Source organism: Candoia aspera, chromosome 4, assembly GCF_035149785.1.
Source record: "Candoia aspera isolate rCanAsp1 chromosome 4, rCanAsp1.hap2, whole genome shotgun sequence".
NCBI classification, from domain to species: Eukaryota; Metazoa; Chordata; class Lepidosauria; order Squamata; family Boidae; genus Candoia; species Candoia aspera.
In genome coordinates, this window is record NC_086156.1 from 102,289,411 (window position 1) to 102,303,275 (window position 13,865).

At 47.6% G+C, this 13,865-nt stretch overlaps 1 protein-coding gene across 1 annotated transcript in view; it reads left to right on the top strand.

The window, feature by feature from the left end:
• Nucleotides 1-13,865, top strand: part of ITGAL (integrin subunit alpha L) — a 68,004-nt gene that overhangs the window by 25,975 nt on the left and 28,164 nt on the right. The window contains exons 5-10 of the mRNA XM_063301379.1: nucleotides 792-906; nucleotides 2,749-2,879; nucleotides 5,399-5,544; nucleotides 6,587-6,731; nucleotides 8,382-8,532; nucleotides 9,280-9,347. Of these exons, the coding sequence (XP_063157449.1) occupies nucleotides 792-906; nucleotides 2,749-2,879; nucleotides 5,399-5,544; nucleotides 6,587-6,731; nucleotides 8,382-8,532; nucleotides 9,280-9,347 (756 nt within the window). The remainder of the gene's footprint in view (nucleotides 1-791; nucleotides 907-2,748; nucleotides 2,880-5,398; nucleotides 5,545-6,586; nucleotides 6,732-8,381; nucleotides 8,533-9,279; nucleotides 9,348-13,865) is intronic.

Below are 13,865 nucleotides of genomic sequence, written 5' to 3' on the forward strand. Positions count from 1 at the left end.
CTTCATCCCACACCTCCTAACCAAACCCAGAGAAGCACCAGATGAACAAGAACAATCAAAGAAGAGATGATGCCCACCCAAACAACCAATTAGGGAAGAAACAATATCCCAATCAAGGTTGATAGGACAAGCTACCATATATAAAGAGCCAGCAAACTCTACTCCCCACTGCATTGATGATGTTCTCCAGCCTGGTGATGAAAGGTCTGCAGGAAGGAAGGCAAGCTCAGAGAACACCAAGGGCCCCCCAAAATCAACAAAAACAAATATAAAATCTGGTGGCTGCTCTACCCTCACTAAGCATTAGAATAATCAAAAAATGTTTCCAAAATGAAAACTGTTCAGAAGCTTCCAGAAGACCAGGAATGAGAAAGCCAAGCATATTTCTGGGGGCAACATGTTCTAGAGAGAAAGGGCTACAACTGAGAAGGCCTGTCCCATCCATTAGTGTTCTGCTCAGGGTCCAAAGCTGAAATAACTCCTTTAATTTAACTCAGCCTTCTCCAACTTGTCAACTTCTGGATGGGTTGGGACTTCAGCTCCTAGAATCTCCCCTGGGAGTTACAATCCCAAAATGCCTAAAAGGTACCAGATTGAGGAAACCTGTTTTTGGTCATAGGAGTGGCCCATCCTGGGCTGATGATCTACATTGCTACTCTGGAATCTCCTTTCTGAGATTCCCAGCATCGCTTTTGCTTTCCATATGGCCACTAACTTTCCCCACTTCTTTGTCTCCAGTTTCTTTCACTATCATGATGACAATATGAACAGTAACATGTTCTCTCCTGCAGGCATGTGGGCCAGGGATTGAACAACACTGTGACAAAAATCTTTATGTAAGTGGAATCTGCTATCTGTTTGACATCAAACTGCACAACCCCAAGAGCATAACAACTGGATATCAAAGTAAGGAGATTCGTTATTATTAATATTTTAAAAGTCTGCCTTTCTGCCTATAGACTTTCCCATTCTGGTGCCCTCCAAGTGAGTCAGGGTATCCCATAGTCTCTCAATAGCCATTAGGACTGAGAATGATAGGATAAGTCATAATCTGACTTAGTTGGGGGGAATTTGGCTGGGGAACATCTTGATAGAACCCCATTCCAATAGAGCAGGTTTAATTCTTTGCCTCCTCCAGCACTGAATGGATTTCTGACTTCCTAACAAGGCAAAACATTTCAGATCTTTCAGTATCCATCATTTCATTTCATTTCCTTTATTTGGTTGTTATATGTATATGCTGCTTTTCTACTTCTATAAGTGCTCCTCTGTATAAAAAAAGTTTTTTTAAAAAAAGTTAAAAGTTAAGTTTAAAGTTTGTAAAATTAATAATTATAATCTCCCAGCTCTTAGCCAATCTTGGCTGATCTTAGAAAGGTAAACAGGGTTGGACTTGTATAGGAGAATACTAGAAAAGAGCAGGGTGAAGCTAGACTAGGAAGTTGGGGAAAAAAGAAACATCCTGGAAGATGGCAAAGGCAAGCTTTTTCCATATTGTTTCCAAGCAAAACATCCATAAAGTCACCAAGAGTCAAGCTTAACTCAAGGGAGATTTTATCTTTTTAACGTCAACGTTGTTGGAGGCCAAAGCAACAGTTTTGTTTATGGTTGATATATCCGTCTTTTCTGATAAATTAATAAACTTTTGTAAGTTAAGTTGCTTACAAAAAAGTTAAAAGATCAACTTTTTAAAAAAAAGAATTTATACAAAGAAGAAATAAAATAAAAAATACCATTGGCTGGGTTGGATAGGGATTATTGAAGCTGAAATTCAACCTATCTGGAAGACACTGTTGGGGAAAGTGGATCTGAAAGGCAGGGACAGCAAATAGAGGACCATGTTTATTTCCAGACCAGCTTTTCCCAATTTGGTGCTATTTAGCTGTGATTGAACTTCAGGCTGGGGAAATTCTGGAAGCTGCAGGAGGCCCTGTTGGGAAGCTTCACGCTATCCAAAGCATCCTTTGCTGATTTCAGCATATCAGACCTCCTTTAAAATTGGGACAAAGAAGCTTCTCTGTCCCGTTAGCATCACTGGACAAGAAATGTGACAGAGGTGGCAGTTGACTTCTTCCTTACCTATCCAAAAAATGTATATGATTCAATCCAATTGGACAGACCAGGATATATAATTTATCAGGGATATTTCATATTTAAGAAAGGGCTGCCAAATGGACAAGAAAATCTTGTGTGGTTTGGATTGTGGGTGGGTGGTGTTTGGGGGGGATGGTTAGGGGGCGTTTAACCAATTCTTTTGCTAAAAATGAAGAACTTCTGAATGTGGCTTTTGTGTCTTAGAAGATTTCATTTCAGAGGCCACCCAGCTAGTTCTAAACAATGAAAAATCAACCCTCTGAGCTGTTCTGAACTTTTCTTGAGATTGTATAGATTGCTGGAAAACTATATGTTGTTGTTGTACGTTTCTGTTCCTCTTTGCTGGCTCCTGTTCTAGACCATCTCCCTGCTTCAAACCCCAGGGTTGTCTTAGTCTTAGGTGTGGCTTCTACAGGCTTTTTTGCCAAATTGTAATTGTTAATATGACAGAAGATAGGAGTTATTAAACACCTGGACAATATTTAATCAAATCCTGTTTAGTTTCTGTCCAGCCTCGTGTATGCGTTTGTCCTGGGCCTATCTAATTTTGGCACACCAGTCAACAGGAAGCAACTCAACAGCCTAGAAATCCCGACTTCGTCCTCCCTGCCCATTTTTCACCCGAGATGTCCTTTCTTTCACTTCATCCCATAGAGTGCCTGAAAGGGAAAGTGGATCTGGTGTTTCTTTTTGATGGGTCCGGAAGCATGAAGCCATCTGAGTTCAAGACTATCCAGGACTTCATGATTGACGTCATGACTGCGTTGCGGAACAGTTCTGTACATGTAAGGTGTACTTACTGAATACTGTGTACTGGGCGGGTTTCTGCATAAGAACTTTCCATTTTTAAGAGGCAGAATTAACTTTTTTTTTGCCATGGAGACTGTTTTCCCCAGTGCAGATTGTAGGCATGAACTTCTGATCTGGATCAACACAACAGCAGCCTCCCTTCCCTACCAAGTGCCCTCCAGTTATGTTGGGCCTTCAGTTCTTAAATTCCAAGCCAGCATTACACTCTCATTTAAACAGCATAACTCTATTCTAATATTTCTGTTTTAAAGGTAAGCAGAAAGACTTCCTCCCTCCCTCCCTCCCTTCCTGAGGAAGAGTATGGTCTTTACTGCTGCCTGAAAATGTTTAGGCTTTCCTGGCTGACTTGGAGTATATCAGAAGACATAATCATTAAAAACATTAATCTGCCTCTTCAGTAAACTTACACAAGAGATGTCTTCTAAAGCTATGCAGGTCTTCCACATCGCTTTCTCTGACTGCACTTAACCATAGCAAAATTATGGCATTCCCAGCTCAAAGCATTGTTCACCGCATCAGTATAAAAGTCGTTTCCCCCCTTATTCCAACAGTGTCCAGTAACAGTCTCAGTGCAAGACCTGTTCTGCTTTGCCTCCCATTCCGTGCGAGGTGAAGACAGGGGCCCTGTAGGGGGATAGTCAGAGGTGTGTTTTGGGTTGTTGGCCTGCCCCCACACTCCTGGTCACAACCCTTTCTTTCCAGCTTTCCACGCCATTAGCACTTTGATTCTTAAGTTCACGTCATTCCCATTTTCTTCTTGCTTTTTGAGAAAAACTTTCTATCCTGTTGGAAGCCTGGAGGGAAGAGGAAAGCAGACTTCTGGGGAAGAAGAGAGGGCATTTGTGGGCCACTTTGAGAATATTTACCTTTAGATGCAGCAGCCTGCTTTTTTTCACTACCATGGCCAGAAAATAATGAGGGGAATTGAATTGGGCTGTTCTTGTTTATATCTTTCTGCTTCAATCACTTCTTCCCACTCCCCAGTGAAATCAAGAGCCTTTACACAGCAGCTGGTCTGCTTCAGTGCTCCTGTTTAACAGTCTTTTGCCTCCCTGGGACTATTCCTGCCCTGGTTTCTTCTTTATTTCCCAATATTTTAACTTGGGAGTTGTCCAAATAGTTCACGGGATGGAGAGCAGATAAACCAGTCTGGGGATAGATAAACCAGTGTACAAGGGTTCCATACATCTTCAAAAGCATGGCTGTGCTCCTAGGCCTGAGGTTGGGTTGTTTGTCAGGCCCCAGGCAGCTTCTCTTTGGTAATTTATGGAGTAATTTACTTATACATGTAAACTGCCCAAAGTCATTTTGGGATTGGGTGGCAAGCAGGAAGAAGGAAGGAAGGAAGGAAGGAAGGAAGGAAGGAAGGAAGGAAGGAAGGAAGGAAGGAAGGAAGGAAGGAAGGAAGGAAGGAAGGAAGGAAGGAAGGAAGGAAGGAAGGAAGGAGTCTGTGGCTCTTCCTCCTGTCTCCCAAGGTCATTCCCACACACCATTACAGTGGGCAAAAGCCGGAAGGAAGGAAGGAAGGAAGGAAGGAAGAGAGAGGAAGGAAGGAGGGAAGGAAGGAAGGAAGGAGCAAAGAAGGAGAAAGAGAAGGAAGGAAGGAAGGGTCCTGAAGTCAGATCCTCCCCATTTCTGCTGCAGTGTCCTAATTGGTGGAGTTTTCCTTGCTGGATGGTGATATGTTGAAAAAGGTGGGTGTCAGCCCTTCAGGATAATCCAGACAAGAAGCACCATGAGTACTAACTCTACCCTTATTGTGAGGTTACATTAACAGAATCCTGCAAGTCTGAAAGTATTTTTCCCCTCCTTTACTTTTACTCTCTAGAAAACTAGCGAGGGTCCTTCTGAAATGCTTCCTCTGTTTCTTTGGGATGAGATAACTATTGCATGACAGTTGTCTAGCCTGCGGCTCTTCCTCCTGTCTCCCAAGGTCATTCCCACATACCATTACAGTGGGCAAAAGCCAGAGGAAAAAACCAATCCCCTTGTTCGTACAGGTAGTCCTCGTTTAACAACCACTCGTTCAGCAACCATTCAAATTTACGACGGTGCTGACATGCTAAGCTTCTACTATTTTTAAGCTCAGAAAAATATTCCAGTTGAGTCTTTCTCTATGGAGTCAGTACTGACAAGACTACAATCACTGTGGGGAGGCAGGAGATGGAATGGAAGGAAGAGTAGGCATAAATAATCCACAGGCAGAAATTGGGTCCATTGGCTCTTGTTTCATAAAGGCAAATTATGAGATGTTGGCAAGAAATTATTCAGCAAGACTCTGCCTTAATTAATGAGGCTGCCTTAATTATAAACTCTCCTTGGAGTTTCCAAGATTCTGGATTTACCCCAGATTAACATTAAGGTTAACATTAATGATTTTCGATAGCACCCTTTCCTCCAACATCTTTGGCAATGAGAGAGGGGCTTGGTTTTGCACAAGACCTTGGCAGCCCTGCCATTCACACCATCCTCTTCTCTCTTTCCACCCTTCTAGTTTGCTGCCGTGCAGTTTTCAGAAAGACCTAAACTCGAATTTGATTTTAATGACTATATCAACGATCCAAATCCTGTAAAGCTCTTGGCCAAAGTGATACATGCCCAGCACGTGACCAATACCTTCCAAGCCATCAAATTTGTGGCGTGAGTACTTTTCCTTTTGATGGTGGGAGGTTGGGTGGAGAGGGACAGCTTGGGAAGTTAAGAAACCCAGATAAGTTGGAGATTTAGGATGGTGTGCCCTTTCCAAAGATTTAGATCCCAATTGCACAGAAACATCTGGTGATTAATCAAGCAGGACATCCAGACCTGAAATGTGCATTAAATCTGAGGAACAGTAGTGCTTTAACCACAATTTGAAATTACATTTTGCCTAATGCAGTTGGGCATGTTACCCAAAGCTGGTTTATTGTGTTAAAAAAAAATGTTTCCAACCCCTGGCTAGACTAGTGGGAGGCTGTATTGGCATTCCTGTTTTCGATATTCCCGCAGGGATGAAATGGGGCCATAAAGCTGAGAAGGAATATATAGCTTTCCCCATCTAAAACATCTCCCAATTCATTCATTGCTTTTCACTGTCCTGTGAAAATGTTTGGAAAACAAAATCTGGAAGTTTCAGCCATCCAGCCACTACAAAGTGGGATAACCACAAATGGCTGCAGCTTGCCATATTGTCTGATGCCAAAGTAATCGATAAGTGGTTTAGCCATGATTAGTTCCTGGCTTGGCTTACTGTGTTGTACAAACCAGCTCAGAAATAATGCTACACTCTGCATCTAGCTTGGGTATGGTGATGGAAGAGAGGGAATTTAATATGGAGTCTGCACTGTAGTTTAGCAAAAGGTATTAGCTTTCGGCTGATGCAGCTTCCCAAATTAGATACCTTCCATAAACAGTAGCCTTAACCTCAATTCACCCCAGCAGATTGCCTTGTTGGGTTAGTGTAGATTTAGCCTGACCACCTCTGGAAGAATCAGATTATGGGAAGGCTGCGAGGGAGAAATGCATGTTTAAAGTTCCAAATGGGCCTTCGGGTCACAATAGCTAAAGTGTGCTCAGCATTTTCCTTGGTTTAGATCAGTGTTTCTCAAACTTGTCGACTTTAAGATGTGTGGACTTCAACTCTCAGTTGACAAGTTTGAGAAACACTGGTTTAGATAATAATTCCTGTGTTTGCTGGTGGCAGAGATGAAGTCTTCATTCCCGAGCGTGGCATGCGAAGAGGAGCAAACAAAGTGATTGTCATTATCACGGATGGGGACGCCTCCGACAGGGACAGGGGACATATAGAAGCTGTCAAGAAAAAGAACATTTTCCGCCTTATCATTGGGGTAAAGTATCCAGAAGCGTTGTCCATCTGGCCAATGGGGAGAGCCAGCAAGTAGCACTGAAGTGATCTACCGTACACATTACATATTTCTACTACTCTACTTTCATTAATTGTTAATACAGGTAATCCTCACTTAACAACCATTCATTTAGTGAAGGTTCAGACTTACACCGGTGCTGGAAAAAATGACTTATGACCGGTCCTCACACTTAATGACCATTGCAATGTCCCCATGGTCACATGATCAAGATTTGGGCACTTGGCAATCAGTTTGCATTTATGACTGTCACAGCGTCCCATGGTTATATGATCACCATTTTCTACCTTCCTGGCCGGCTTCTGGCAAGCAAAATCAATGGGGAACCACTTTATTCGCTTAACAACCACGTGGTTTGCTTAACACCAGCAGTGATTCGCTTAATGACTGTTGCAACAAAGGTCGTAAAATTGGGTCAGATTTGCTTAATGACCACTGCGCTTAGCAACCAAAATTCCAGGCTCAATTGTGGTAATTAAGCAAGGACTACCTGTATATCAAGAGTATCTCAAAAAGAGAAAAGTGAAGAAATAAATTTCAATTAATAATCTCAGATTTTTTTTCAGGTATTAACAAAAGTTAATCCTGAACCTTTCTGAGTATAAAGTTCAAGACTTCCTCAAGGTGAACCTGAGTTCTGATCATTACACTGAACCCTCCATATGGTTTTCTTGGCAACAGTACAGAAATCATTGCCTTTTTCAAGAGTGTTTTTTCAACTTCCTAGTCTCAAACTGAGATTTCCTACCATCTTGCCTTCAAAAATTAACCAGATCCAATCTTCCTTACCTTTTTTTTCCTCTTGAGACCTGCCAAGAATGTCAAATAGTCTCAGCATTTTCTAAATATTGTGGTTGCTGCATTGCTTGTTGGTATTGAGTCAGTTTTTCTATTAATTCAGTGCCACAAACAAATAGGCCAATCAGGGATGGTTCCTCTACAGGTAGTTCTTGCTTAACAACAATTTGTTTAGTGATGGTTCGGACTTACGACAGTGCTGGAAAAAACTTGCAACCAGTCCTCACACTTAAAGCATCCCCGCGGTCACATGATCATGATTTGTGTGCTTGGCAACTGGTTAGCATTTATGACCATCGCAGCATCCTGTGGTGATGTGATCACCATTTTCAACCTTCCCAATGTGCTTCTGGCAAGCAAAATCAATGGAGAACTGTGTGATTCACCTAATGACCACATGGTTCACTTAAGGCCTGTGGTGATTCACTTAATGACCGCTACAAAAAAGGTTGTAAAATCTGGTTGGATTTGCTTAATGACTGCTTTGCTTAGCAACTGAAATTCCCATCCCAGTTGTGATTGTTAAGCAAGGACTACCTGTAGCATTAATGTCTATATTGAGGGAGACATTTTAATCAGAAAAATTAAACAAACATTACAAAGAAGGCAGAGGTCTATGGTATTTTGACCTCTAGTCTCCTTGCTTCTTAGTCATATGGAGAGTATGTAATAAATTATCATGTACCTGATTCTATACTGCTTCCCACCCACCTCATCACTCTTTCCTTTTTCTGGATCTTTCAAAGTTCTCCCTTTTCAAGGCTGACTATAGAAACCCAAAATATTGTCTTAATAGTTCCTTCCTTGTCTCTCCAGATTGGTAATCACCTTCATACAGATGAGTCTCAAAAGAATCTCAAACTGATTGCCTCAAAACCCACAGATCAATTTTTTAAAATCCTTGCCAGTTTTGAGCAGCTCAAAGACAGTTTCAATGACCTCCAGTCTAAAATCTTTGCCATTGAAGGTACGTTGCGGCCAGGAGGGGCTGAGGTCTATATGGAAAGATTGAGGGAGGAATGCTACATCAGTCTGCTTTTGAAACAGAGTCCTAATTGTGTGTGAAGTTTGAGATCAAGAAACTGATAACTGGGGACATTCTGTAGAGCTGCCCACTTACATGCCTTCCCCTGCTGATGCCCTCCAGATGTGTTTGGACTACATCTCTACTGGCAATAATAGTTTGTGAATCTGGGAAGATGTTCTCAACTGATCCTGATGGTGCCACGTTGAGGAACTCTTCCTGTTCCAGTTGAGTCTTCCAACATATGTGCTTTGCCCAGCATGCCTGGAGGAGCATCTAACATTGCTCTTGGCAGGCAGAATTTCCAGCGATGACTTTATCCAATGATGGAAACCAACTCTGAAGAGAGAATTGGCCATTTCCAGCCCAGGCTTTGGGGACACCAGGCCCTCTGGCCCAGTCACCATCCTTTCATTCCTTCATTCCACAAACACCTTGGCTGGAATAGCTCAGTGGGAGGCTAATGCACTCAGAAGACACCCCAAGTCTTTTTCCATATCAGTGTGTGGGGTTGGTGATGAAGACGTCCAAATGCTAAATTGGATTTCTTTGATGGGGACGTGTGCTGGCAATACCCCACATTTGCTCTCCTTTACCTGATCCTCAGACCCTACAGTTTCTGGGATGGGAGGGGGCAATGTTTATGCAAGAGCCTCTCCCATCCCTCCTTCCTATCTGTGTTCATGACAGGTACCAGTGACAGCAGTTCCTTCCACCTGGAATTGTCATCCAGCGGATTCAGTGCAGATATATCCCAGGTGAGGCCAAAGGATTGCAAAGCCCCCACAAAAAATCCCCACATCTATTGCAACAGGAGGGAGGTGCTTTACGAATCCTATATTTGCATGATGGAATCTTCAAGCTAGCTCTTTCTGTTACATTTACATGGATTCGCTTAACAACCATATGATTCACTTAATGACCATTGTGATTTGCTCAACAACCATGGCAAAAAGGTCGTAAAATCAGGCACAACTCACTTAACGACCACCTCACTTAGCGATGGAAGTTCCGGTTCCATTTGTGGTCCTAAGTTGAGGACTATCTAGCTGTAAAACCCTGAGGCTACGTGCTCCTCCCTGGTTCCATCCAGATAGTTTGATCTGATTACAAGAGGTTGAGCTGTATTTATAACAAATGAATAGGTCCTGGATGTATGAGTGAGCTCAGACGCACTTGCTCCTTCTCCTTCTCCATGTTTGTTTCCCAAGCCTTTTTCAAAGAGAGTTCCTTTGCAAATGGCTAGTTATCCAGGCACACATTCTCATCTTATTCAATAGCAGGAAAAGCAACCAGTGGATGAATGGCAAGGAGTTCTGTGGATCAATGTCATGAGTGCCGTTGAGCTAAAGTAATCAGCGCAATGGCACTCATGACAATGACAAGGAAATAAGGTGAAGGGGTACAAGTTAAGTAGCCATCAACCCACAACGACTAACGGCTAACAAACAATAGATAAACGGATCACGGAGCCACCCAAGCCATCAGCAGCAATACCACGGGGATCGCCCAGCTGAAAGCAATCAGCAGAAGAATGAAAACCTGAGGATGGGCGATCCTAGAAACCCTCAACCAATGGCAGGGCAACGCATGGGACAAAGGGGGGTGACGTGACCGAGAGCGAGGGGGCGCTGACCGGCGCGGGGTATTTAAACCCCGCACCGGCGCGCTCCTGTCACTCTCAGCTTTTTCTAACAACGTTGTACCTATCCTGAAATAAACCAGAGCCTGCTTTGCAACCCAGTGTCTGAACGTTATTCAGAGGTAGGCAGCGCATGACATAAAGCTGAGAGTCATAAACTCAGCCTCGCCGAGCCCCACCGGACGACAACGAGCCGCGGGAGGAGTAGACGGCGAGAAGACCAGCAAGATGAGGCCGGAACGGCGCGGGCAAGGAGGGCGAGCCGCGCGGCAAGAGACAGAGGAGGACCGACCGAGGCCAGAGGCACCGCGGACTCCCGGAGCCATGGACGCCCGCCCCACCCGACCCGAGCCTCAGCTCCAACCCCAAGGGGAGATGGCGACGGAGGCAACCCGACCGCGGGAGGGAGCAGCACGACTTCCGAAACCAGCGGAGGACCCCGCGCCCCACATCGCACCCCAGCAACGGGCGTGGAGCGACAGCCCCACGGTGCTCGACACGGAGGAGGACGACGGAGACACCCATCAGACGGAGGAGGAAGCGGACCCGCGGCGGAGGGACGATGAACCCCCCCCCCCCGAGGACGCGCCAACGGAACCGGCCCCAGCGGCGGGGCGGGCTGTGGACGAGGAGGCACGAGCTGAACTCGCGGCCATGCGGGCTCAGCTGACGGAACTCCGGACCATGCTCCAGGCGCTTATGCCCCCCGCGCCACCCAATGACGTCCCCGCACAAGCCCACACCCCGAGCGAAGCACCGAACCCACACGAGCCAGCGGAAAGCCAGCAGACGGCACAGGCGGCCGACACCACATCCCGGGAAGCGAGAGGCGGGGCCGCGCAAAACGCCCGGGCCCCAAAGGACTTCCCCATCTTCTTCGATGGGACCCCCTCAAAACTCTCGTTTTTCGTCACCAACGCTAGGGAGTTCATGGGGAGGCACGGACACTCCTATGACTCCGAGGCCGACAAGATCGGCGCCGTGGCAATCAAACTCCAAGACAGGGCGGCGGACTGGTACGTCCAACTGTACGAGTCCAGCTCCCCCGCCCTCGCCACCTTCCCTGCTTTCATCAACGAGATGAAAAACTATTTCGAAGACCCCCTAGCCAAAGTACGGGCGAAAAGCGCACTCCAGAGACTTAAACAGGGCGCACGCACGGTCCCTGACTACGCCCTGGAGTTCAAAGCCCTCGCGGGAAAGGTCTGCGACTGGTCTGAGACCACCCTGCTGGAAATCTTCAAAAAGGGGCTCAACCGCGACGTTCTCCAATGGGCCCTCTACCGCGACGACCCAGAAACGTTACACGGGTGGATCCACCTCGCGGGGAAAGCCGAACACGCGCACCGCACCTTCCTTATGACAACCACGGAAGACACAAACTACGTCGGGAAAAAGGTACCCGCACCACACGGGGGGATGGCCGGCCCCATATACCCTAAAAAGAAGTTCAACCGGGAGCCCTGCGGGAGGTGTGGCAAATTAGGGCACAAGACGGCGGACTGCTTCGCCAACCGACCGCCGACCAGCGCGCCCAAGCCCGCCCCGAAAATTAGCCCCAAACCACCCAACCCGGGGCCGCCCCCTCACCGCCGAATGACCGTGGCCACAGCGACACCGGAAGAGGGCTGGGACGCTTACTGGGGAGAAGAGGACAATACCGACCCCGACCAGCCGGCGGGAAATGCTCCCCGCTTGCCCTGAAACGCGTGGCGAGGCAGGCGGCGGGACAGCAACGCGAACCACCTCAACGAAACGACAAAAGCTCCGTAATATTGGCAGCAATTCAACTCTCTGCCGGCAACGGAGCCACCACGGCCGCGGCACTAGTGGACTCGGGGTGCTCAAAAAACCTTATCCACCCCGACCTAGTCGCCAAACTCGAACTCCGCTGCTTCCCCCTCCCCACGCCGCTGGCATTCCACCAGCTGGACGGCTCCACAGCGGGGGGGAAACCAGCCACGCTACAAACCGAGCCGGTCACCCTGCAAATGGGCACTCACACCGAGCGCACATCGTTCGTAGTCACGCCCATCGGACGGCCCATTGCAGTCCTGGGGATGCCATGGCTCGCGAAAAACAACCCGCGGATCAACTGGGCGACCCGCACCTTCACATTCGGCGACGGCGAGTATCGAGCACCAGTACCAGCTGGCAAAAGCAACCCCACGGTAGGACGAGCGGAGGCGACCACACAAGACAACGCCGCTACCACTGCAGACCTACCGGAACAATACGCCGACTTCTCCGAGGTCTTCGGAGAAGCAGAGGCAGACCAACTACCCCCCCACCGCAAGACGGATTGCCGAATCGACCTACTGCCCGACGTCCCCCTACCTAGACCAAAGATCTATTCGATGACCCCGAAGGAGATGGCAACCCTCCGGGAGTTCATCGATAAAAACCTAGACAGGGGATTTATAGAGCCAGCATGCTCACCGGTCGGAGCCCCCGTCCTATTCCGGGAGAAGAAAGACGGGACCCTACGGCTCTGTACCGACTACCGGGGCCTAAACGCGGCTTCCCTGTCCAACAAATACCCCTTACCCCTGGTGAAGGACATGCTCGCCCACCTGTCCACGGGCAAAGTCTTTTCCAAATTGGACCTGCGCGAGGCGTACTATCGCATCCGAATCAGGGAGGGGGACGAATGGAAGACGGCGTTCAACTGCCCCCTAGGCGCTTTCCAGTACAAGGTACTGCCCTTCGGACTCGCGGGGGCCCCTGGGGTGTTCATGCAGCTCATCAATGAGGTACTGCATGAACATCTGTTTAAAGGGGTCCTGGTCTACATCGACGACGTCCTTATTTACACAAAAACATACGAGGAACACGTAACCTTAGTCAGGCAAGTCCTCGACAAGCTCAGAAGGGCGCAGCTCTATGCAAAGCCCACAAAGTGCGAGTTTCACAAAGACCGCCTAGACTATTTGGGGTATCGAATCTCCGGGGACGGCATCGAGATGGACCCCGCAAAAGTCGAAGCGGTACTAAACTGGGAGCGGCCCCGCAACAGACGGCAACTACAGAGCTTCCTGGGATTCGCGAATTTCTACAGGTCCTTCGCCCGGGGGTTCGCTGAGATAGCCCTACCCTTAACGGACCTCCTCAAAACCAAAGGGGTGGGGGACACCAGACGCGCCAAGAACCCAGGCACGGTGCTGAATTGGACTCCCGCGTGCCAGACCGCATTCGACAAGCTGAAAGCGCTGTTCACGACGGAGCCAATCCTCGCGCACCCGGACCCAGAACGGCCGTTCGTGGTCCAAGCCGACGCCTCAGACTTCTCCCTGGGAGCCATCCTCCTACAAAAAGACTCCACGGGGCTCCTGAAACCATGCGCCTACCTGTCAAGGAAGTTCTCCGAGACAGAGAGGCGATGGCACGTCTGGGAGAAAGAAGCCTTTGCGGTGAAATCGGCACTAGAAACATGGCGTCACCTACTCGAGGGAGCCACCCAACCATTCGAGGTCTGGACGGACCACCGGAACCTCGAGGCCCTACGAACGCCTAGACGCCTTAGCCCAAAACAGGTCCGATGGGCACAATTCTTCAGCCGCTTTGATTTCCAGTTGAAGTTCATGCCGGGCAAGAAGAACTTCCTGGCCGACGCCCTCTCCCGGCTGCCCCAAGA